We start from the raw sequence: 25,210 nt of genomic DNA on the forward strand, positions 1-25,210 counted from the left end.
CCAGAACGAGGCAGCACTGTATTTGCAGGAATCCAAGTAGTGTCTTCTCTCCCGAGAGCCACACCTCACTTGTCCCCCTTCAAACCTTGCAGCCGGTCACTTGGTTCACATGTTATCAGAGAATACCAAACAGGTGCAAGAACATGCTGGTACCCACTCCCTGTAAGAGCTTGTTCAGCACTGCTGTCTTTCTCAGCTGCTGGTCAGCCAAGACGACTGCATCTGTGTGTGACAGCTGGGATTCCAGCGGTGACCTCTGCACGCCGCACCAGCTCCAGCAGTGCCGTCTTACTGGCAGCTGGCTGTAGCCCGTGCAGCTGTGCCAACAGCAAAGTGCCGCTACACAAAAAAGTCAAACGCCATGATGCAGTCAGCCGCGGGTGGAGCTGACAGCAAGCGCCAGCCCTGCCAGGCAGCCATGGATGGGAGGAAGCCCAGACAGAACGACCTGTGAATGCCCGGAAAAGCAAGTGAGGGTCTTGGCAGTGCCGCAGCCCGGGCGGGTCTCTCCTAGGGAACCTGTGTCCCACCAAAGCCTGCCGGGGGGAGAGGCTGCAAGTGCGGGTTAAAACCGCCACAGCCCCCCCCCCAGCAGGGCCACAGGCTATACCCTGCAGCACAGCTGGTGGGGCTGCCCTGCAGCAGGGAAGGGCTGCGGGTTTCCCTGAAGAAGTGACCCCAAAATGTGAGGCACATCCCAGCTGGGGCTGCTTCTCCCGCAGGCAGCTGCCCTTGGGCAGGCAGCTGTGCCAGGGCTGCCTCCCCCAGCCCGGAGAGCCTCCCCCAGCCCTCAGCAGCACAGGGGTGTGGGGGCAGGAGAGGAGAGGAGGGTCTCCCTGAAACCCCCATCTCAGCTGCTTGCCTCGCCCTGGCCTTCAGGACAGCAGGCACTGGCCCCTTTGGGGATCTGCTGGCAAGAGTCCCAGGGCACTCCCCCTTCCCCTTCTGGGGATGCATCCCATCCCCGCAGCGATGAGCAAAGCAGCAGAGAAGAAGCCAGAAGTGGCCCCTCTCCCCCATTCCGACACCCACATTCCTCCCTCCCTCCCAGTTCTTGAGCCATATGCCAGCCTCTTCCCCAGTTCCCAGGGCCATACCCCTCTCACTCCCCGACTTGTGCAGCAATGAGCAACCAGACACAGAAGAAACCAGGTGTGGCCCCTCTCAGCATCCCCAGTGTTTTTATTTCAGGGGGCCCCTGGGGGGCCCGGACGCCTCACTCGGTAGCGGGGCAAGGGGCGGCGGCGCGCATGGTCCCCTGAGCCCGGCTCATCCTCCAAGAACCTGTGCAGCCACTGCAGACCTTCGCTGACGTCCGGCAAGCGGCAGAGGGGGCTGCGGTCTCTGTCCTGCGGGCTGGACATGCTGCGGATGCGCTAGCGGGGCATGGGGAGTCTGCCCTCCTCAGCATTGTCAGAGAGCCTCTGGCGCCGGGGACCTCCGGGGCCCCGCTGCTGCTGCTGCTGCCACCGCCCCTGACACCGCCACAGCTCTACCTGAGGATGGAGACGGCCGTGATGATGGCGAGCTGCCCCATTGTGGTCCACCTGTCCCTGCAGGCGGTGGATGGCCACAATGCACCCCCGGCATATGGGGCAGGTGGCAGTGACGGTGGTGTCAGCCCAGTGCTGGATGCAAGCGTGGCAGAATGCATGCCAGCACGGATCCACAGCAGCGGGGCCCTCAAGGGGACCCAAGCAGATGGGGCAGGTGTCCTCCCGCCGGGAGATCCTGGCGGCTCCCAGTGCTGCTGGCTCATGCCTGGACGCCTCCATCGCTGGTGCTGGAAGTTGGTGCCCTGTCAGCTGCTGGCGGCACTTGCTATATCACCTGCCACTGGCAGGGCTGGATGGGTGCCGCCGGCAGGACTCGAAGGCTCAGGTGCTGCTGGTGGGACTTGGAAGGCTCGGATTCCACAGGCAGGACTCTCTGGCTCCTCAGGCGCTGGCAGCTCTCAACATCTGGCGTGCTGTGGCAGGACTCGATGGCTTGGGTGCTGCCCACAGGACTCCACGTCTCGCGTGACGCTGGCAGTACGCGATGCTGGCAGTGTTGCTGTGCAGCCCAAGTGAAGTCGAGGGGTGACTGTGACCCTCTGGTGACATCACAGTGCTCTCAGGGGTGCACCTGCAGGTGCACCCAGGCGCTCACCCAGCCTCAGAGACAGACCCTGCGATGCAAAGCCCCTCCGGCAGCGTTGTTCCACACCTCCGTGTCTGCTCAAGCCCCTTTCAGGTGGTCCCTGCTGCTGCTGGTAGTTGTGCCAGCATCACACGCTGGTGCAGCGGTTGGGGCTGGCAGAGCCCTCCGGGGGCCACCTGGTGACAGCCCCTGTTGAAGGAGGGTCACCCTGAGCCGCATGGATGCTGGGCACCACTGGAAAGAGCCAGGCTCCAGGTTCTTCACACCCTGCCTTCAGATAGTGATCTATATGGAGAAGGTGCCCTGGGCCTTCTCTTCTGCAGGCTGAAGAGTCCCATCTCTCTCAGCCCCTTCTCACCAGAGAGATGTGTTGTCCAGATGGTCGGCATCAGAAAGTTTGTGAGAAAGAAATATCACGGCCCAGGCCTTCCCTAGAGCCACACACCCACCACAGAAAGCCTTTGGAGACAACTGATGGGAGAGACACGTCCAGAACTCTCTCCCACCTCTGCCGTGGGCCAGAGGCAGTGCTAGACCTTTGCCTCCCTCACTGGTGAGGGACTCCAGGACACATTTCACAAAGGTCAGAGGCTGCATCATCACTCCCATGCTAGAAAAAAAGAGCTGCCGAGATCAATCCCACCGTGGGCAGTTTCTCTTCTATCTTTTGGCTTGCAGTTCTCACCCAAACTCTCATGTTGTTCTGCACTGAAGCTAGGCAAGGTCTGGTCCTGACTTTCAGGACTGCCTCAAGTCCTCTCAAGTCAGCTGGACGGCACCATTAGAACTGGGTCCTGTGACAGGTCTCCCAGTCCCACAGCAAGATGTAGATGCTCCCTCTGAACATTTGAGCCGAGTTTTATTAGGCAGGAGCTGCAGTTTTCAGGGTATGTCCCTGCCACGCAAATCCATTCCTGACCCTGCTGCTTCTTGCAGCATTATTCAGGTGGCAGAGAAGGGTCCGGGAGCTTGGATTGCAACCCAATGCCTACTAATGAACAGGCACCACAAAGCCCCTCTCTAACCACTGCCAGAGCAGAGGGATGCACAGACCACTCTGCAGTCACACCCAAGGACACAGCCAGAAAAAGAAAAACTTTTTTGGGGTTGGGGTTTTTTTTGTAAATATACAATCACAGAAGCCTCTGCATAACATTCTCAACAGGACAGGCAGCTCCGCGGCCCTGGGGGCGAGCACAGGCAGCCAGTTCCTGGCTCTGCCGAGCTGTGCTCCGGAGCTGCCCCTGCTCTCGGTGCACGACACCCCACTCCTCGCCCTCCGCAAAGAAATCTGGCCCTCCTGGTGTCAGGGTGTTGCCTTTTTGTAGGTGACGTGGAGGTGCTGAGCCATGGGCTGCATACCATTACAGAAACAGCAGGGAATAACTGCTGCATCCGTCATCGCATCTTTACAAATGGGACATAACGACTCCTCTGGAATGTGATCATCTGAGGAGGAGGAGGAGGAGGAAGGCTCCTCTGGTAAAAAGGGAGGCTTTTCCTTCTTCCCTCTAGCATAAGCTTCTCTGGAGGAGAGGGGGGTGAGAGGAGGAAAAATTAAAAATCGAAAGATGGCTAAAGGAAAACTTTTACAAGCTTTGGATTTTATCCAACGAAGGTAATAGATGGAAGCCTTCTCACTCCACATTGGCTTTCTACAACGTAGGCATTTATGCTAAATGACTTCTCTAGAGCCACGCTATCAGAAGAAGAAGGAGGGAGGAACAGTTTTCCTTCTGCAGAACTCTCCTTTCCATTGGATCAACTCCAAAATTAGCTCAGACTGGAAAAATGATTGCTTGGCAGCTAGAGAGCAGGGGAAAGGAATCCCACCTCTTCTTTGCCAGAGGGTAAATGTAAATTGCTGGATCAGGGTAAAGTTTGTCCCCAAGTAATTTCATTTTGTAAATTAAAGAAGCCTGTGTTACAGCTTCTACAACAGGAGATCCACGACAGAAAAAGGGAAGTGCTACCGAGTGCACTTTCCAACAGCCACTCTTGAGAGCACACAGTAGGAATTTCTTAGTTTATAGCTACAGGAAAACTTCACTAAAAGTTGGAGGGGGAGGAAATCTCAGTCCAAGGGCTATTTATTAAATTTTGCAAGAAGCCTTTGAAACATAAACCAGAAGCAAAACAAGTTTTCAAAGAGAAAGATGCCAACTGTAAATGCTACTGAAATGCCTTGCATAAATACAGGTTCTTAGCATATCCCAAGGTCAGCCAGCTTCCAGGGGCATGAACATTAAGACCACCCTATTTTAATATTGTAAAGTATTGCAGATCTTAATGTTAAGATACGATGATAATGTTTCCTCCCTCGTAATGGCAGAGGCTGGCCACCTCGGCTACATTGACACTCAAGACATTTTTACATGGTTTATCTCATTCACTTTTTGGTCAATCCAGTGAATTCCACACTTACACATTAATAGTTGGTATTGCATTTTTCCTAGCCTTTGTCAGCATGGCACCCTTTGTATTGGGATCTTTCACCTCCATCATGAAACTTGTTGGAATTCCTGTGCTTCTTTTAATCCTGGGAAGAGACTCAACATTTTTGTCCTGTTAAGAATGGAAATGCAGACATCTCTCATCTTAAGACCCACACTTAATATGACATTGCAGTGATTATTTTAAGCAGTGAAAGCCTTTAATCCTCCCCTTTTACCTAGCATAAGGGTTGCTCGACTGAAATATCTACTTTCCTCAGTGAATATAGCCAGGATGTACCAGAGGTTTGAGCAGTGTTTTGGACTCAGTCATTCTTTGGCTTAACTTCAGGACCCTTCAGGGTGAAATAGCCCTTTGCTCACCATCTGTTCGGAGCAGAGACACAAACCCGCTGCCCCTCCAAAATGCTTTGCAGAGTGAGAGCTTCTTTCAGGGTTCTGAGTCAGTCCCTGTGGCTTATTGATGCACGGACACTGAGAGCAGATTGAAGACTCGAAGACAATCAAAGACACCTCAAAGACACTTTACTAAAATCAAGCAAGCCTTTTTGCCTTTGCAGCGGGCTGACGTATCAGCCTGTGATTGTGCTCAGTAATTTTCCACTGTAGCTCTTTTTTCTATTGCAGACACAGCAACTTAGCAACGGCCTTTACCTACAAGGCCACAAGCTCTGCAGACAACTCCGTATCTTGAAGTTTCTCTTCTTGCTCCCATGACTTCCTCCCAACAAGCATAACTGTGTCTCTCTCCCAAGGTCAGTTTTTGCTCACTGATGCTGTCGAGCTAGCTCGAGAAATATCCACAAGTCCCTGGGGAAACTTATATTCACCATCTATGTTCAAGGTTAATCATAGATTAATAGCAGTATTGTCTAGGTTAAAGTAGTAAGATTAGTTGTTAGCAGCAGTGAAAACACAGGTGCAGCAATAACAATATAACCACGTCCATTGTACAATTCTTTCCATGATTGATTTAGCCTTCAACTGAGTTAATCGGTAGTTAAAAATAAATGTGTATGTTAAACAGTAAGCAATAATCAAATAAGCCTGTCAGATGATTATGATTAGATATAAATGACTTTTATGATTTTGAGTCAAGAGGAGAACAGCGTGACCTACACGGTCAACAATTGGATTGAATGATGAGGATCAGCTGACGGATGAGAATTCAAAGTACTTTCCGGCTGACCAAGAAGAACAGAAGAATTGGAAAGATGATGAAACTTTAAGTGGACTCTTATGACTGGACTTTAGGGATTATGTAATTGCTTTAAGAAATCTATCTAAGATGCAAAATGAAAAATTGCAAGTTGCCACTCACTGAGGTGATGCCCAACTCTGTACTGTGATTAAAAGCAAACCTAGAGGAACCCATTCGGCTTGTGGAAATTCTTTAATAATCCATCTATGAAAGCTGAATTTGTCCCTTTTGCATATACATTCAGTGACTGATGTTAAACAGCATGAATACTCAGCCAGAGGCTTCTGGTAGTTAAAACTCACAGATATTCAATAGATGGGGTCAACAGAAACATCTTGTTTTTATAGGAAATACTAAAAACTTTGAATGGTCATTGAACAGAGTTAGAAGCAAGAAAAATTTCCAGTCCTACTGAAACAGACAAAAATAGGTGTGAAAGTTCACTGAGAAAGATCTATGGACATCTTTAATGACTGTGAGCTAGAGAAAAGAAAATTTCACATTCAGAATTCCAGGCTTCCCTTGAATATGGAAGGGCTTTGCAACATTGCCATGTAACCTCTGTATTTCACCCCAAGAGAAACAATTCTTACTAGGAGCGTTCATGTCTTTGTCACATAAATGCCAAGGTAAAAACCCTAAAAGGTTCAGTAACACCAGAAGCGCCCCACAACCTTACCCATTTTGTTGGGCAGTTCTTTCTATCGTGGCCAGGTTTTCCACAACGAAAGCAAATGTTCGATGGTGGAGGTGGATCCCAGGGGTCTTTCATGTAACTAGAAGTTTTTTGAAAAAGAAAAAAAAAAAGGAAAACGTATGCATGTATCTTTCTTCTTAAAACAAACATCTCTACAATGTTCCCATAACCTTCAAAGAACATACCTGACACTTCCTTGACTGGGTTGTATTCACAGCAAGACTGTACCATCATAGCCTGTACCTTATCCTCTTTGGTAGCATTGTCTTCAGCCAGGTTGTCAGTCTGTTTAACAGGTACTGATTATTTGACACTCATGTTAGGCTACAAATAGGCTCTCTTTGTACCTTACATAAAGACTTGTTTAACCAATCCAATTTTCTTCCAAGTGGACTGAAGCTATGTGTAGAAAAAAGTACACCGCCAGCATTTTGAAGCTGGCCTTTAAGCTCCAGACTGGTTGAAGAAGCTAGCCACGGTACATTTAACTGAGATGCATGCAAGTAGCATTATTTATGTCTTGCAGCATTAAAAGGACACACAACTTAAGAGCTGTTGAAGATGCTTTTGCTTGCTGAAATTCAGCTTCAGACCCAGAAGCACTAAAAGGAATCAAGCTTTTGATAATCCCTTAGCAAGGGATTTAAGAATTTTCTGTTGGTACTGGATTTTCTGTTGGTTTTTGTCTGCCCACAAGCTCTGCTTCTGGCCAGGAAAAGGACTCTTTAACAGCAGCTATTGCCAAGTGCAGTGGAACTGCAGGTCCAACACGTACTCAGAAGCTGCTCTTTGTTGATCTTAAATGATTCGAAAACCATCCTCAGCACTCCTTTTCAAAACAATCGCCCTTTGACACCCAAAAGGAAACCTTTGGGATCAACGTGTCCCCAGGGAGGGCTCGACACAAAACCTCTGCCCAGACCTGCTGTCCTGTGATGCCTGCCAGCAGAGCTGGTGACGCGAGTGCTCCTTCCCCGTCTCCGCTGAGGACACTAAGGTTAGCAAAGCCCTCCTGTTTGTCTTGTTGACAGGCATGCTCAGCCTGAAAGGCAGTGAGGGAGCGCTAACAGGCAGCCCTGCCAGCCAGCCTGAAGGGCAGGGGGGATGTGAAAATCAGCTTGGGGCCGCCTGAGAACTAGCACAGGCATTTACGGAGGGAACGCGTGGGAGCAGGGTGTTCTCTCGCTTTCACTCACTGGGAATGTGCAATCCATTCCTTCCCTCAGAATCTCTCACCTCTAAGTGAGAGACAGTCAACGTTTTAACGAATGTTTTACTAAATGCCTCTTTGTAAATACCTACACATACATACACAAACACGTTCTGTTAAAGTAGCAAAGAGTATGTTTCCCAGAAAAGAAGTACCTGAATTTTGAGAAATTTTGAAGACTCTTTGATGGCCATCTGAATTGTGGACCGCATCATCTGATTTGTGGACCCCATTTTAAACTCTATTTAAGGAAAGGGAGGTATGGGAATGATACCACTATGGAAACAGACAGTTAGGCATTTCACAGGAGTCAGAAAATGGTGCGTCAGCCACAGCTGGTGACTACCAGCTCCAATATTTTGAAGATTAGGAAACTATTTCAAAAATTTGTTGACAACTCTTTCCTAGAATTGTAATGCTCTTTCTAAGAAATCATTCGCGCAGTGCATTGCAAGAGTTGAAAAGCCCCTCATTCTTCTTCCTTGCAAAAAAAAAGAAAAAACCTGTTTACAGTTCTCTTCATTGTACTCCTCATTGTCATCTTCACCACTGTAGATGACAGTGGTGAAGACGTTAATCAGTGCAGAGCGTGTTGGTCTTAAAATATTCTCTTGAATTCTGCGTGATTATTTATGATGGGCTGGATGCAGAATCCCTTCCTGGAGACCCCGTTGCAATGGGGCATCTACAGCAAAGAACATTCTATTTATTTTGTTAGGAGGGAACTAGAACATGAAATCCAGGTTCAGACCAGCAGGCACAGTTTTTAAATCATTATCAGGCTGAAGGAACACTTAAATGGACAGATTGAGCCTTTTAGGAAAACTTGTCTGTGGTGGCTGGCAAAAACACTTCTTCCAGCTACAGAAAATCTGAAAAAAGATGGATATGACCCCCTCTGAATGGACAGGGGAGGCACTGCTGATTAAAGCCTTTAGATAGCATACAAAGCATGACTAACCCCTGATTTCTCATTTTTATAAAAAAAAGGAGCAATCTAAGGAGTTCTATAAAAAAGAAAGAAATGTTGTGGTTTATTTGTTTTTAAGCTTTTTGCGAGCTTTCCCAACCTTAATGGCTGTCCATTGCACGTTTAGTTAGAGCTCACAAAACAGAAGCCACTCTGTGTGGCTGTACCCTCAGTCCTCTGCACTACTGGCTTCTGCAGAAGCAGCAAAGGTACAAAGAAAAAAACCAAAACTCCATTGGTGAGGGGTGTATGTATTTACTTGACACAATATTATTACTGTCCAAGGAGTTGCATTTTAAAGACTGATCTTCAGGTTTTGAAAATCACAGGCCGTCTTTACACTGCAGCACAGTGAAAATGTCACAGAGGTACCTTGGTGCCAAGAACCCAGCGCAGCAGAGTGGTGGGCTTCTCCTCTGCCTCATTTAACCTGCTACCTAATAGACCTTGTGCTGGCCAAGTTCTGTGGATCCCAGTGATGATCCCAGATTGACCGAAGCCAGATCAGGAGCTTCTACCCTTTAGGTCTTAGGGTTAAGTCTTAAGGATAGGTCTTTAGGTTAAGACTTATGGTTATGTCTCAAGGTTAAGTCTTAGAGATAAGACTTAGAGACACGCTGAAACTCACCAGTATACTTTATTTATTGAGAACTAACATTAGACAGACACGACAAAACCACAAGTCAATAATATCTACTAATGGTGGAGGAGAGGTCTACCTTGAAGAAGGCTGGAAAACATGACCATTCAAACCATGCTGATGCAGCTGATACAGAACTGGACTGGACGAATACATCGATGACAGCAACAATGCTGTAGTCAGGCTTACATTTGAATATCTGCTATTGTAATCAGATTCTCTGTCCTCCATAAATCTGAGGAATACAGCAGTAATACCTGGAGCACAGAGAGCAGCTTAGGCTGAAATCAAACTTAGAAAGGTAACTACTAACATTTGGGAATGTGCTCAACTGCTTTCTGAGCTTCAGGTTTGGAAAAGATCAACTGTTCCTTCACCGTCCTGGCACAAAAGGCAATACGCTTTAGGACGTTGCTCTTTTTCTCTTGCCCAACACAGGCATTGTCTTTAGGAAACTAATAGGAATCACTTAAGAATGAAACTTCTTGTTTGCACGGTTTGCCAGCTGGCCACTCTCAGTCTTTCCTCTGGAGACAGCATGCAGCCCCGCCACCCCCACCCCTTTGGGGTGTAAGAATACCCTGCCCCACCGCCCCCAAACAAAGGAAGCAGTCAAACACTGAGACTCGGACTGCTGGCAGATGGGAACAAATTACCAGTTCACACTGCAATGTGTCTCTCCGTTTACTTTAAAAGCACTACAAGCAAAAGCATAAAATAAGGAATCTCTCTGCTTAGAGGAAACAGGATGGAGAACTTGACTCTCAGAAAAACCAACCCCAAGAACAAACCCAATTCAAACGTCTGAACAGCTACCACTGTTGGGCTTTGAATGCCACGTCCCAGCGGGCTGAAAAATCTAAGTCTGCTTTGGGACAGATACATTGAAATCTGCCCTGTCACAACACAATTTAACAGCAGCTTTAACAAGAAAGATACAGCCGGAATGCCTCCGTAAACCGACAGCTACAAAGAAGGTGAACACACTGAAACCCCTCCCACAGGACACAACGCGTTATGGCTACTTACCCAAGGTCTGTTTTGCCGGTAGCTTTAACTCCTCTAACAGGGACTCTCCTAACAGTTACCGATGAGTGCCTTGGAATCAGGGCATTGTCATCTGTGTATTCTGAAAACAACATCAATACAGAGAAAGCATCAGTCAGTTTGTAAGAGTGATATTAATATGTCATGACATAGCACTTCAGGGAATCCCTTTACAGATAGAAAAGCAACATTTTACACACAGCATCAAGCTTTTATCATCTCCACACACTCACGGCACCTTTCCAGAAATCTTCAGGTCTGAGAGTCAAACACAAGCAGCAAAATCTTTTCCATTTGTTTTGAATCGTTTCAATGCCAACAGCAAAATGGTCTCCAAAGTCACTAAAGCAGAGTCTGCTACAACATGAGGCTCTTTCCTGATCTAACTTTCATTGCTTTTGCTCCTGTTAGCTTACAAAACCCTAGAACATGTCTCTATAATAGCGAGCACAGAAGAGGACACCCCCACCCCGCCTCCCACCTTTTAAAACACATCCCAAACATCCATTTTGCCTTCCCAACATCTTCAAAAAGAGTCCACCATCTCTTTTTTTTTTCCCCCAGTGATGTGTAAAATCCTGTTTACTTTTAGCTTCTATTAGCATTGCTTCTATTACGAGATTTCCGTGATCACGCGGCTCGGAAAAATCTGAGCAAGTTGGCCATCTTCACTCAAGGTTCACTGAAGGGTCTTTCCAAGATCATGCCAACATTTAGTCAGGACTCCTGCACAAAGTTATAAAACCCACTACCATATCTCCACAGGGAAGATCTCCAAGAACCCCCTTTAGGCAGAGCATCCTGGCCTAGTTCTTTCCTTCATCTTCTGAAGGTGACTTTAAGCACGTAGATGCTGTTCAATAAAAACGGAAATTCACGGTTATGTATAAAACCCCAAAATCTGGCATACATGTGTATGACACCAAAATGTATTCCTTAGCTTTGCTCTGACAACCACTGGGGGATTTTTGCATTTTCACTGGGAAAACACCCTTACAAAAGTTCCAGTAAGCATCTGTGTCACAACCTGTACGTCTGCCTCTACCTGCATGTCTGTCTCTACTGCTGTATATGACATGCGATCCCGTAACACCCCCAGGACCCCTAACACCGTGCTGTTAAGTCTCCTCACAGATGCGGCGAATGAAGAGACGGGACACAGCTTGATGAAAGCAAATGTCAATTTATTGTACAGAAGCACGAGGTTTTATACACTTTCAGAAGCTGCGCGTTTTAAACAGATTGGTTCTTGAAGCTAAGCCTTGCATACTAGGCAATCCCTGATTGGTGGTTAACTACCAGTAATTAACAGCAAGGTGTTGCCTTTCCTTGGTGCCATCCGTCTCCTGTTGCAGAATGGATGAAAGAGAACGGCCACGGTTCCATAGAAGGACTGTGTGATACAGCTTTTGACATAAGTCTGGAGTGAACCAAGCTAGGCCGCAGCGGGAAATTACCAGACTTGCTAGAAATGGAAAATTACCAGGCTTGCTAAAAATGGAAAATTACCAGGCTTGCTAATAAGGGAAGAGAGATAAGGTCATGCTGACCTTGTGCCTAATGTTGTAAATAACTTTGAGGAATTCGCGTAGACAAGAGAAGAAAAAAATATATGTAGTTAGCTATCCGCAGAAACTGCAAATAGGAGGACGTATGAAAGTGTAATCCTTTAGAGCTTAGCCAATCAGCAGATGATTTGTAGGCATAATTAACTGGAACTGTATATAAGACATAATCGCGCCGTAATAAATCGAAGCTTGCTCTATCACTCATATTGAGTCGGCTGCTTGCTTCCCCTCGCTCGTCGCAGTCTCCCACTCCCCTGTGCTCTGCAAACGTGCCTCATCACGTTAATTGTTGTCCAGACAAGCCTGAGCACATTCCCCTCAGCTAACTGATTGCCACGCATGGTCCTAGTTTCCAGACCGCTCCTGCATCTCCCCCTTCCTGTTGCACAAAAGAACCCCTGAAACCGAGCAAAAACAAGGCACAAGTAATAGAACAAATAAAAAACCAACTAAGACATATTATCAATGTCAAAATAACCCACTGTCTTTGTTCCGTACAGTTTTACAATTTCCCCTTTTTGTTTTTGAACAGCTAGTACCAGGTTTGCCATGTTCTGCAGGGCCCTTGCAAACATGACTGCAACCAAGGTAATAGCAAACAAACAATACTGCCAATTGAGTGAATGGATGCCAAAAAGGCTGAAATTTTCTCAGATTTTGTCAACATGTTGCTGCAATGGGGTGCCTAAAATCCACGCAGCACATACCATCAAAATCCTCACATCCATGTCCTTGAACCAACAACAAAAAGCAGTGGCAATTTTGACTCACATTCTTAATTGCTTATCAAACAAGGTGATTTAACTCTTCAATGCTTTCCCTGCTGTTACTCTGGATAAGAGAAGAACCGCTGCGACACGTTCCCATCATAGCCTCCTACTACATTAGCATCTACAGCAAGACAATTACCGACATTCAAAGTGTAAACAATATCAGCTTCTTTTGGATTAACATTATACGTAGGTGGAAGGGCACACCAACCAAGAACTGGTTCAGTCAAAAAGTTCGAAACATCGCATGCCTTCTCTGAACATACCTCTGGGGTCATTCCCTTCATTCCCTCTCTTTTTTATGCAAAGAGAAACACTTTCACCATAACAGAGAAGCCCCTATTTACATCTGAGCCCGGACACAAACCGCAGCTGTATGCTCCACCAGGCTCAGGGCAGAAATCGTTCATGTAGTTACATAGCTATGTATCACTACAAGTATGCAGACACCTATTAAACACTAGATAACCATGTTTATCTTTCCTAGTCTCCTTCACAATACCCAGCTGTTCTCTCATCTCGTTAGGTCAAATATTCTCCAGCTTCCTCTCCTATATCTCTCTTCAGACATTCTCTATCCTCCTCTTTTTTGCTTGTTAATTGCGAGGAGGCAAAGGTTGTGTGTAGCTGGGTGACCATGACCTGATTTATGTTACAATCAACTAAACACTGAATACAGGAAAAAAAGGTATGGGAGACATAAGGCAAACATCAATAAGGTGGTTAAAGATAATTATAATAAATCCTGTAATACTTTTGAGTCATGGCCCAAAGTTTCCCAGCCGTGAGAAGAGACCAAAGGCATCCCGCCCCTGGCTCTGTTGCAGATCTTTGTTTTAAGGCTTTTAAGTTTTGTATACTTTTGTAAATTAATTCACAGTGGTCACTCAGATTCACGTAACACATCCTATCAAAGTCTTCACACTTGTGTCCCTGTGCTAATAATAAAAATCAATAGCAACTCGGTTCTGTAGCAACATATGATGGACAGAATCAACATCTGTTAATAAGCCAGAAAAAAAAAAAATAGTATTTGTAGTATTACTTTGTTTAGCAAGCTAGCAGCCTAATTTACTAAGCAAGTTAAAAGCGTGTACTATTCTTACAGAAGAGATTAGAGAAGCAAAAATCTGTTATGCTGCATTCCAGAACTCAGCCTGAGAATTACAGTCTGCTGTGAGTTCTGCGTTACAATCATTTGACACATGTTGGGGTTGCGATTGTGAAAGTTGCCCGTTTACAATTTTCATTGACATTATCACAGCTAGTTGTTTTAAAAGCAACCCTTGAGCTTCCTGATGTTCGACTTGTTGCAAAATATTCTGAAGCCAATCAATCAAGTTAGTATTAAAGTTAGTGACTCTCTAGGACCCTGCAAGACTGTGGCAAGACTCCCGCATCCTGACTGCCTTAATAGCCATCTCATTCATTTGCAAACAGTTGTCCCTGGCATACCTTGCCTGAGTCACAGAATCGGCACAGTTAATTGCTCCAGCCAACTGCTCATAGTTAACAGCAATTCCCCGATTAAGGTTTTCAGTCAAGGCCACTACACATAGCTCACAAAAATCAGATAACCACATCATATACTGTATCAGTTAGTACCATACAAAGCAGTAACTTCCAATCATGCAGTGTGAGTGTATAAGGCTCTGCCATCACTTCAAGAAGGGACATAGCAAATGTATTATGAATCCTCCCTTCCCGCACTGCTTTGCTTAACCCTTTAACAGCCTCGTATTGCACAGGCTGCCACTCTGCAGGTTGATTTGTCTGACAAAATACTGAACATGCCCTAGCAACTCCCAAAACCCATCACTTAAGTGTTTCCCACTTGCATTCCTGCCACCAATCCCTCAGACCCCCTTTCACCCTCCCCAAAAATACAATCAATGCATCAGGAGAGACGAGGGGGTGGGGAAAAGGTCTAGCTCCTTTTCCAGATCTATAGGACCTGGATCAAAAGGTTTATCAGTGTCAATAAAATCATTGTCCGAGTTGTCCTGTTCCCGTGCTTGATCCTGTGTTGTGAGGGTCGCTGCAATCAGTGACAGAAGCTTTGGGGGCAGAGGAGGTGTGGACAGAATCGCCATCGCTGGCGGTGTCTTGAGAAGAGTCGCGCTGTTGGTGGAATTTACAGCTTCTTCTGGTTTAGCACCATTAGTAGAATTAGTCCACACTTGGCAAAGAGTAGTCAGAATTTGCCACCAAGATGCTAAATGCATTCCCGACACGGAGTTCCCCTCCGCGGCAGCATCATACAGTTGGCTGCTGTATGTACACACTTTCATTCTTTCAAAGTCTCTAAAGTTTCTTGGCTGCTCACCTGTCTCGATGAATATAGGTGTTATCCTCGGGGTTTAGGTTGTCCGCCTGGTCCAGCCAGCCAGACGATCGTTCAGCCAAGCCGTCTCCTCCGGAACGCAGCCCTCTTCCACGAGCTGTCTTTTTTCCGTCCTTATTCTTCCAAGGCTTCGGAACACCACCATAGGGGTCACCATTTGAGGAGACTGAGGCACGGACTCTCTGATCTGACTAGAAGACCCTTTATGAGTCCATATACATCTCTTTCTGGGGACGAAGCCTGATTCCCCGTCACAGATTTCCCACAGCTCACCTCTCAACTCCAGAGGGATTTATGGCCGGCCGGCTCCTGCTTCCTTTCAGCAGATCATTCAAAGTTCTGTGGGATTCGCTGCATGTCGCTCACATAGGCGATTCGAGAGCCCTCCACATCAGATCCTTAAACGGTTCACGTCGGGGTCACCAATTTGCGGCGAATGAAGAGACGGGACACAGCTTGATGCAAGCAAATTTCAATTTATTGTACAGAAGCACGCCTTTTTATACACTTTCAGAAGCTGCGCGTTTTAAACAGATTGGTTCTTGAAGCTAAGCATTGCATACTAGGCAATCCCTGATTGGTGGTTAACTACCAGCAATTAACAGCAAGGTGTTACCTTTCCTTGGCGCCATCCTTGGCGCCATCCGTCTCCCACTCCCCTGTGCTCTGCAAACATGCCTCATCACGTTAATTGTTGTCTAGACAAGCTCGAGCACATTCCCCTCAGCTAACTGATTGCCATGCATGGTCCTAGTTTCCAGCCCGCTCCTGCACACAGATACTCTCCTGAACATACTTTACCTATCTGTAGGTAAACAGCGTGTTTAGGTCCAACCACTCGAAAGGCTGGGGCCAAAGTTGCAGTTACTGCAGCAGGCATGTTATTCTGTTCAAGTTTTAATACATCAAACAGGGAGAGGAAAAAGTCCTGTGAGTACACATTGTCAAGAAAAGACTGTTGTGGGAATGTCACAGAACCACAGGAAAAAAGAAAAAAAAAAATGATAAAATTTGAATGTTTAAGGAATGGAGACGGTTTCCAAGTCTGTGTATTTCTGACAAGTCATATTCCAAAGTCTTTAATCACATGCAAGCTTTGCCAGACGGTAGATTACCAAACTGAAACAGCACGCTAAGTAATACAAAACCATTACCGTCTCTGAGAATCAAGCACCATTTCTCAGATTCAAAAGAACTTAGGGCTTCTCTAAGAACATTTTTAGGTATATTCACCATAACTGATCTGCCGTAAAACTTCAGTACTGCCCTGACACCGTTTAACACGCAGTACCAGGACAAAAACGCACCGTTTGAAAGAAATGAAGAAATGATGCTCAATAGCATCTGAATGAAAATGTCTTTGGTGTAGCAAAGAAGCTGTATTAGCAAGAAATGCCAAGTATACTTTAGACAGAACACTCGTGTACAAGATGGCTTTCCAGGGTCTGCATAGATTCTCACTCACAGATACACTCTTGATCCAAAACGTTGCTACTGAGCAGTTTCTGCAGCAGCCAAGCACCACTTTTCCAATGCGGTGGAGTAAAAGTAGCTGAAGACAAATTTCAGTCACCAAACCCACTTTTTTTCCCTTCAATTTAGCCACCCACTCCTTTTCTATCACGTTCAGCCTTCTCTGCCGGCTTTCAAAGAAATCTGGCAGGTTTGTGATTACAAGGCATTGTCCCACATTCCCTTATCGTTTTACCTAGAAGGGTTCCCAGAAACCAAACCTCTTCCACGTGCGGTGTCGCACATGGACCCCGTACGCTGCTGTGCCTGGCTGCGCACACAGCCCTGACGGCAGCTGCCAGTGCACAACCACAGAAGAGCAGCTCTGAGGCCCCAGCACAAGTCACCGCTGCCGGCCGTGGCCCAACCGCCTCACTGGCCGCCTGCGCCGCCGCCAGCCGGCCGGTCCCCGGTCCCCGTGCCCGCCGCCCCCACGCACCTTCCATGGTCTGGGCGTTGGTGACCTGCAGGTTGCAGTGGGTCGCCTTCAGCCTCTCGCGGCCCATGATCTGGCGCCTGAGGTCGTGCAGGGAGATGTGGGGGCCGTGAAAGGTGACCACATTGGAGTTCAGCCTGGAGGAGAACTTGTAGTGGACACACGACATGGCCGGGGCCAGGCGGTGCCTGCTCCGCGATGGCACCTCACGCAGCAGCTGGCCTCGCAGCCCCCACAGCAGGTCAGGGCCCACCGAGGGGCTGGGGCCAGCAGCGCGGGCTGAGCCCGCTGGCTCCTCCTCGCAGCCCCGGTGGGAGGACGATGGGGACAGGCCCTGGCTCGGCCTCCGCTCCCTCCTCGCACCAGCGCTGCCAGGCCAAGCTGCTCGCTATGGCAACCCAGGCGGCTCCGCATTGTGACAGAGGGGCTCAGGGGGCCACTCAGCGCCCCTGGGGGAGGGGCCTTCATCAGCCCCGCCTGGGCCGCCGGTGTCCCTGCTGTCCCCCAGCCTGTCACCGCCCCGTGCCCTGTCACACTCCAGGGCTGCGGTGTCCCTCCTGTCACCCCCTGGGGCCTTCACCACCCAGCATCACCTGTCAGCCCCTGCGCCTGTGGGGGCTCTCCCAACAGCCCTGGGCACATCACCGCCCCGTGCCCTGTCACCCCCCAGGCTGTCACGGCCTGCTGTCCCCTCCTGTCACCCCCCAGGCTGTCACGGCTTGCTGTCCCCTCCTGTCACCACCCAGGCTGTACCTGCCTGCTGTTCCCTCCTGTCACCTTCCAGGCTGTACCTGCCTGCTGTTCCCTCCTGTCACCTTCCAGGCTGTACCTGCCTGCTGTCCCCTCCTGTCACCCCCCAGGCTGCCACTGCCTGCTGTCCCCTCCTCTTACCCCCTGGCTGTCACGGCCTGCTGTCCCCTCCTGTCACCCCCAGGCTTTCCCCAGCCGCTGACCCTTCCCGTCAACCCCAGGCTGTCCCCAACAGTTGTCCCCTCCTGTCACCCACCAGGCTGTCCCCACCAGCTGTCTCTCCTGTCACCCCCCAGGCCTGTTACTACCAGCTGTCCCCTCTTGTCACCCCTGGGCTGTCCCCACCTGCTGTCCCCTCCTGTCCCAAGGCAGCCTGGGGGAGATGCTGGGGCTCTGCCGAGTGGCACTTGGCTGCCCGTACCGCAGGGACAGCGCAGGGAGGGGACATCTCAGGGTGTCGCAGTGTTGTCCTTGTTGTACTCCTCCATGGTATTAATGATGGTTCCTTTTGTAACTGGCTTTTATTCACTCTGTCTGACGGGGCTTCCTCTGGTAGAACCAGTGCCAAGAGGAAAAAAGGGAGCAGTCCAGTCGTAACGGGCGAGGTGCACACTGTCATCTTTTGTAATGCTTCATAAAATAGCTTTTATTTAAATTCTGTATCCTCAGTATTTATTCCAAAAATGTTCAGTTAAGGGAAGATGAGAGAAAGGGTAAGTCCACTAGCATGAGCGGGGAGAGATGTGCGACCTTGACCTTGAGCGGGGATAACCACGTGACCTTGAGCTAGAATGAGAGCCCCGACTCTTCTCTCTGCCTCTTCTTGGATATGGTGGTGATTGTGGGTAGGAATGAGAGGGGGCACGACTAGATGATTGAGAGCAGCAGCGAGGGTGGGAAGGACCTGATCTTGACTTGGAGTAGGTATGCGAACTTCTAGAGTGAGAGGAAGTGGCATAGGGAGACATGGACCTTAAAAAACAAAACGCAACACAAAGGAAATTAATGAAGTTAATTCAAAACAGTCACTCACACCATTTTTTTTTCTCCCAAATTTGTTTGGGTTTGGGTTTTTTTCCTCTCCATACGCTTATGTCAAAGCTTCTTTCAGCTGCTGGTATACTGCTCCTGCAAACCGAAGAGCATGACGGCATGTAAAGGTTTCTGCTTACGAGCCAGAACAGCTGCTGCTGTGGTAGTGTAAAAACATGCAGGAAGGGTAAGTCTGTTCCCACTCACTTCTATCGCATGGACTACCCTAGCTATGGATGGATTTCAGGGGTGTCTACTGGTCTCTGCTGGTACATGGACATGCAGATGTCTCACTATCCAGCATCCACCTGCAGTGCAAATCACTCTTGTGCTTTGTAAGATGCAAAACATGTGAGTCTTAATGGCTACAGTGCAGTATCAGCTGTCAGGAAAGCAGGGTTTAGCCTGGAGGCAGTAAAGCTCCCTTTGAAAATGCCAGCTTAGTCTATTTAACTTCACTACGTATTTGGCAATTTGTACAGGATGCAAAATGCCCCACTTCTAGCCAGTGGTAGCCAAATTCTGCACATACCTCTAGCTCCAACCAAGGCCAGTGACTGCATTTCAAGAAAAATCCTAGCTAAAAGCTTCTAAACTCAGTCTCTAGTAAGCTGACGGAATGCCACTACTCTGGGAAAGATACTGACAGCATTACTACAAAGACAGCTCTTCAGATTCCTGCCCAAGGGCTTTTTAAGGACAGAAGACAGCAGCTATCTTTAGATTTTTCTTCACAAGTTATTCCACATATGTTCATTCCTCCTCCAACTTAAGATTTCCTTACGCAAGTCTGATCTTTTAATTTGTAAGAAAAATTTAAGGATGTCAGCAGAATCTGAGCAAAAGGCACCAGTTTGCAGTCCAGGTTGCAATCCGTCTGTGCGAGATTAGATGACAGAGGCAACAAAGGCAATTCCTCTCACGTATCTCCTCCAAAGTGCTTTGAGGTAACAGTTACAGTCAGAGCACGGAGGCGCAGGAATCCACACCTGTCCAGTTTCTAGCCTCCTCAGGGCTGTCAGGAGGCGAAGGATGTCACTGCAGAGAAGCTTTGGCAAAAGAGACACCCGTTCCTTCTCAACTGCTGCCCAGTTATAACTATCAGTCGCCTGTAATCCCTGCCATCTTTGAGCTAGTGACCTACATGTGGAGCTCCCATCACTGCTCGTCCCTTGAACCATCCAACCCACCTCAGGATAGAGAGGTGGACTGGAACTCCTCCTGATTCTTCTAGACAATCTGCTTCTCCGTTAGGGACATGCAACGCAATTACCTGGGAAATGAATGCCTGCGCTCCTCCTGAAACTCCTCACGTGCCACCAATTCCATAGAAGAAGTGTTTGTGAACACTTCGGGTCTGGACTTTTTCTTTTCCCTGTTAAAATCAGTTTGACCATTATTACAATTATAGTTGGGTATTTATTCCAAACAGACACCAAAATACAAAACACGGCCAAGATGAGAAAATGTCTACTGCATGTAATGCCAAACATGAACATCCTAGTCAAGCAAAACGAGTTTAGAATTCCCCCAGGATTTAGGGAAAGTTCTACAATTCCATTTGTCTTGCTTGAGTTTTGCACATTTACCATCTGCAATGAAAAGGTCTGTTGGATAAAACACGATGCCATTTTTGCTTCTGCCAGATGCACTTTAGTGTAACTGCAGTCCAAGGTGCTAACGAAATACCAAAGCGCAAACCCGTGCAACTTCCTGGAGCCAAACACTTACTCCTTTTGAAGTCTCCATTGTTCCCGTAAAACTCCTCCCTAGACAAGGGAGGCCAACAGCATCCTGGCTTCTGCCTGAAATACGGTGGCCAGCAGGACCAGGGAAGGGATTGTCCCTCTGTACTCAGCCCTGGTGAGGCTGCACCTCTAACACTGGGTTCAGTTTTGGGCCCCTCACTACAAGAAAGACACTGAGGTGCTGCAGCGTGTCCAGAGAAGAGCAACAAAGCTGCTGAAGGCTCTGGAGCACAAGTCCCGTGAGGAGCAGCTGAGGGAACTGGGGTTGGTTAACCTGGGGAAAAGGAGGCTGAGGGGAGACCTCACTGCTCCCTGCAACGACCTGAGAGGCAGCTGTAGTGAGGTGGGGGTCGGTCTCTTTTTTTCCCAGGTAACAATTGATAGGAGGAAAGGAAATGGCCTCAAGTTGCGCCACAGGAGCTTGAGATGGGATATTCGGGAAAATTCCTTCACCAAAAGGTTTGTCAAGCGTTGGAACAGGCTGCCCAAGGAAGCGGTTGGGTGACCATCCCTGGGTGTATTAAAAGAAATGTAGAGGTGGCGCTTAGGGACCTGCTGTAATGGCGGACTTTGTAGGTTTAGGTTAACTGCTGGACTCAATGATCTTAAAGTTCTTTTCCAACCAAACCTAAATGACTCCGTGATTCTGTAAAGAAAGTGCTGGTGTCGCTGGGAGGGTATCTGAATGAGTCGCTGGCCGTGCTGTTGGCTGATGACATGTTTGCAGGAGCTGGGGGATATTCTGGAGCGGGGCAGGGGTATACCCAGCAGATGGAGGCTGACCAGGTGGAAACTGAGGAGGTAGTGGTGGTGGTGGTACCGCCAGCGGGAAAGGAAGTGCCTGGGGTGGGGGAGGTGGAGGCACAGGTACAAAGGCTGCTGTTGATGATGGCAGTGTCGGGGCCTGAGTCCTCTGGGTACGTGTGCTACGTGGATGTCCTCCATTTGAACTTCCAGAGAAACCCAAACCCGCGTGTCACTGTCACACTCTGCCCTGATTTTAAAGAGGAATGTGAATGAAGCGGGAGCACGGTGGCGAGCACTTCTTGTTCTCAACCTGAGCATTTTTCTGGCAGCTTCCTGTCCATTTGAGCCTACCCTCATTTCTGGATCCTCACACTTGCCTTCCACATCCTCACCCCAAGCAGTTGCCTCAGGCTTCTCCCCCTACATTCAGCTTTGTGACTGTGGGCAGAGGCTGCCCATGCTTAAAGGAGACTCCCATCTCCCAGGTGCCAGGTGCCCACGGCTCTCTGCCACTCCTCGATACACTTCCTACTTCACACTTCCGAGCTTCAAAGTACTGCACAGATATTAACCAAGCTTCTCTCAAACTTCCTTTCAATTCTTCCCCATAAACTTCCTAGGTTGCCTTGTGATGATCTGTTTGGCCTGGTCTTGTCCCTGAACTGTTCTTTCCTTGCTTACTGAACCTGAGAATTTTAGGTATCTCTGGGACGGATGCTGCGTTTTCTTTTGATTTATCTTTAAGATTTTATAAACACGATGCACACTTATAATCTATCCATAACAAATACATACCAAAAGGAAGAACTAACTGGTATGGCAATAACAGCAAAAACAGATTCCTCTCTCTCCAACGGAGAGAAAGCAGCTTGGCTATTTGAGATGACTAGACTAAAGAAATTCAAAATGGTCATAAAAAACCAGCACTGACTCTTCCAACAATTTGCTCCATCACTAAATCATTAAAAATCAAATGTTGGAGGCTGACTTCAGTTGGGAAATCAATTTCTTCAGCCCTATCCAGCCAGTAATTCGAAAGGGTGGCTTTGCACCTCATCCTGTCATTATGTTTAATTTTGATATATACTTACGGTTTCCTCCAAAAGTGTTTGTTTTTCAGAGTCTACTTTTCGGTCACATACTGGAGTTTTATTTGCAATCGTTTTACTGCAAGCACAGATCCCCTTTGTTAAAGGCAACTCAAGCTGAGCCACTTAAAAATGAATTGCCACTTGTATTCTCCACAGCTATCTGTGCATACGCATTTCATTATAAATCAGCTACTGTAGAAGTAATGTAGGTGTTACAGCCTGGTTTAACAGGTTACAAGTCGTCAGAGACTGAATTTCTGTGAAATACTTACAGTCCCCAGCCTGGTCTGCCACCTGCTGAGCGAACTGCACTGGCTCTCATCGGATGACCTTTTGGAGTGGGGAGAGGAAAAAGAAATAAATCCCATTCAGTTCATCTGAAGATAATTTTTTTAAAAGAAATTCTAAAGTTACGGTCACTCAACAGGTGTGGGTATTTTTTGCTCTTGGGGGCCCAGAAGACATGGTACTGCCGGTTGTCTTGCTACAGGAACCGGAAAGCCCTTGTGAATAAATGCAAACAGTTGGAAAATAAGCTCTAATAAATACTGTATTTCAAAAGCATATGTTGAAATAAAACTTAACAGACCGCTGACTGACAGAGAGGAAGATTTAGAAAGTCTGGTGGCAGTCACCTGAGCAGCAGGTGTCACAGTCACAAGTGGTCGTGCAGGCGGTGACGGCGGCTGTCGCTGCTGCTGCTGAGTCTCCTTATGGAGCCCTGTTGTGTAGCCGGTTCCATTGTGGAAGTTGTTCAAAGCCTAGAGGCAGAAGAACATTGACAAAAAGATCAAAGTGTCAGATTATGATGACAATAGATGAAGAAAAGCCTCCACAGGGTAAAATTGTAGGACAAAGCCTCAAGGACAAGAGTCCAAGTACTGATAGCCTGATAAATAGAGACTTGTTAGAACTTGTAGGGCACAAGCCCTGGGAGCAAAGGAACAAGCTAACTGCAGACCCCTGAGCCCTTACAGTTGAGGAGGCAACCAGACGGACAGAGAAACAAGTAGCCAGATAAGGGAACGGATGGCGCCGATATGTAATTAAGAAAGCCGCGTAGAAAGAAGCTCCCTAACCTTGGAATAAAAATTATTGCTAGGTCAAGATAAACTAGTAAGTATCTATTGTTCTAACGGTGTGCCTTAAAAATCAACCAATTAGTGTTTTTTACGCTTAAGATTTAACCAATCAGTGTGTAATATGTAGAAGGTAGAAACATATATAATTGTAAGAAAATCACTAATAAATGGACAACTTGCTTGCATCAAGCTGCGTCCCGTCTCTTCATTCGCCGCAAATTGGTGACCCTGACGTGATCCGTTTAAGGATCTGATGTGGAGGGCTCTCGAATCGCCTATGTGAGCGACATGCAGCGAATCCCACAGAACTTTGAATGATCTGCTGAAAGGAAGCAGGAGCCGGCCGGCCATAAATCCCTCTGGAGTTGAGAGGTGAGCTGTGGGAAATCTGTGACGGGGAATCAGGCTTTGTCCCCAGAAAGAGACGTATATGGACGCATAAAGGGTCTTCTAGTCAGATCAGGGAGTCCGTGCCTCAATCTCCTCAAATGGTGACCCCTATGGTGGTGTTCCGAAGCCTTGGAAGAATAAGGACGGAAAAAAGACAGCTTGTGGAAGAGGGCTGCGTTCCGGAGGAGACGGCTTGGCTGAACGATCGTCTGGCTGTCTGGACCAGGCGGACAACCTAAACCCCGAGGATAACACCTATATTCATCGAGACAGGTGAGCAGCCAAGAAACTTTAGAGACTTTGAAAGAATGAAAGTGTGTACATACAGCAGCCAACTGTATGATGCTGCCGCGGAGGGGAACTCCGTGTCGGGAATGCATTTAGCATCTTGGTGGCAAATTCTGACTACTCTTTGCCAAGTGTGGACTAATTCTACTAATGGTGCTAAACCAGAGGAAGCTGTAAATTCCAACGACAGCGCGACTCTTCTCAAGACACCGCCAGCGATGGCGATTCTGTCCACACCTCCTCTGCCCCCAAAGCTTCTGTCACTGATTGCAGCGACCCTCACAATACAGGAGCAAGCACGGGAACAGGACAACTCAGACAATGATTTTATTGACACTGATAAACCTTTTGATCCAGGTCCTATAGATCTGGAAAAGGAGCTAGACCTTTCCCCCACCCCCTTGTCTCTCCTGATGCATTGATTGTATTTTTGGGGAGGGTGAAAGGGAGTCTGAGGGACTGGTGACAGGAATGCAAGTGGGAAACACTTCAGTGATGGGTTTTGGGAGTCGCTAGGGCATGTTCAGTATTTTGTCAGACAAATCAACCTGCAGAGTGGCAGCCTGTGCAATACGAGGCTGTTAAAGGGTTAAGCAAAGCAGTGCGGGAAGGGAGGATTCATAATACATTTGCTATGTCCCTTCTTGAAGTGATGGCAGAGCCTTATACACTCACACTGCATGATTGGAAGTTATTGCTTTGTATGGTACTAACTGATACAGTATATGTGTGGTTATTTGATTTTTGTGAGCTATGTGTAGTGGCCTTGACTGAAAACCTTAATCGGGGAATTGCTGTTAACTATGAGCAGTTGGCTGGAGCAATTAACTGTGCCGATTCTGTGACTCAGGCAAGGTATGCCAGGGACAACTGTTTGCAAATGAATGAGATGGCTATTAAGGCAGTCAGGATGCGGGAGTCTTGCCACAGTCTTGCAGGGTCCTAGAGAGTCACTAACTTTAATACTAACTTGATTGATTGGCTTCAGAATATTTTGCAACAAGTCGAACATCAGGAAGCTCAAGGGTTGCTTTTAAAACAACTAGCTGTGATAATGTCAATGAAAATTGTAAACGGGCAACTTTCACAATC

At 47.7% G+C, this 25,210-nt stretch overlaps 1 protein-coding gene across 1 annotated transcript; it reads right to left on the reverse strand.

Moving 5' to 3' along the window:
- Positions 1-1,187: 1,187 nt before the first annotated feature.
- Positions 1,188-17,190, reverse strand: LOC130152372 (E3 ubiquitin-protein ligase RBBP6-like). The gene is made up of 4 exons (XM_056345852.1): positions 16,994-17,190; positions 10,343-10,442; positions 8,207-8,252; positions 1,188-1,376 (listed from the first exon to the last, which is right to left on the reverse strand). Exons 1-4 carry the CDS (start codon positions 17,157-17,159, stop codon positions 1,188-1,190), a joined length of 501 nt encoding a protein of 166 aa, XP_056201827.1. The 5' UTR covers positions 17,160-17,190.
- Between the last annotated feature and the right edge of the window lie 8,020 nt (positions 17,191-25,210).

This window comes from Falco biarmicus, chromosome 7 (assembly GCF_023638135.1).
Source record: "Falco biarmicus isolate bFalBia1 chromosome 7, bFalBia1.pri, whole genome shotgun sequence".
Taxonomy (NCBI): Eukaryota; Metazoa; Chordata; class Aves; order Falconiformes; family Falconidae; genus Falco; species Falco biarmicus.

Bases quoted from the DNA above. Each gene is read 5' to 3' on its own strand.
- LOC130152372 (XM_056345852.1), bottom strand. From the start codon at position 17,159: ATGTCGTGTGTCCACTACAAGTTCTCCTCCAGGCTGAACTCCAATGTG. The intron at 8,253-10,342 runs GTAAGTAGCCAT...TGTCATCTACAG, and splicing joins ACCGGCAAAACAGACCTTGG to TGGTGAAGATGACAATGAGG. The intron at 1,377-8,206 runs GTTTTTTCTTTT...ATGCCCCGCTAG, and splicing joins ATGAAGAGAACTGTAAACAG to CGCATCCGCAGCATGTCCAG.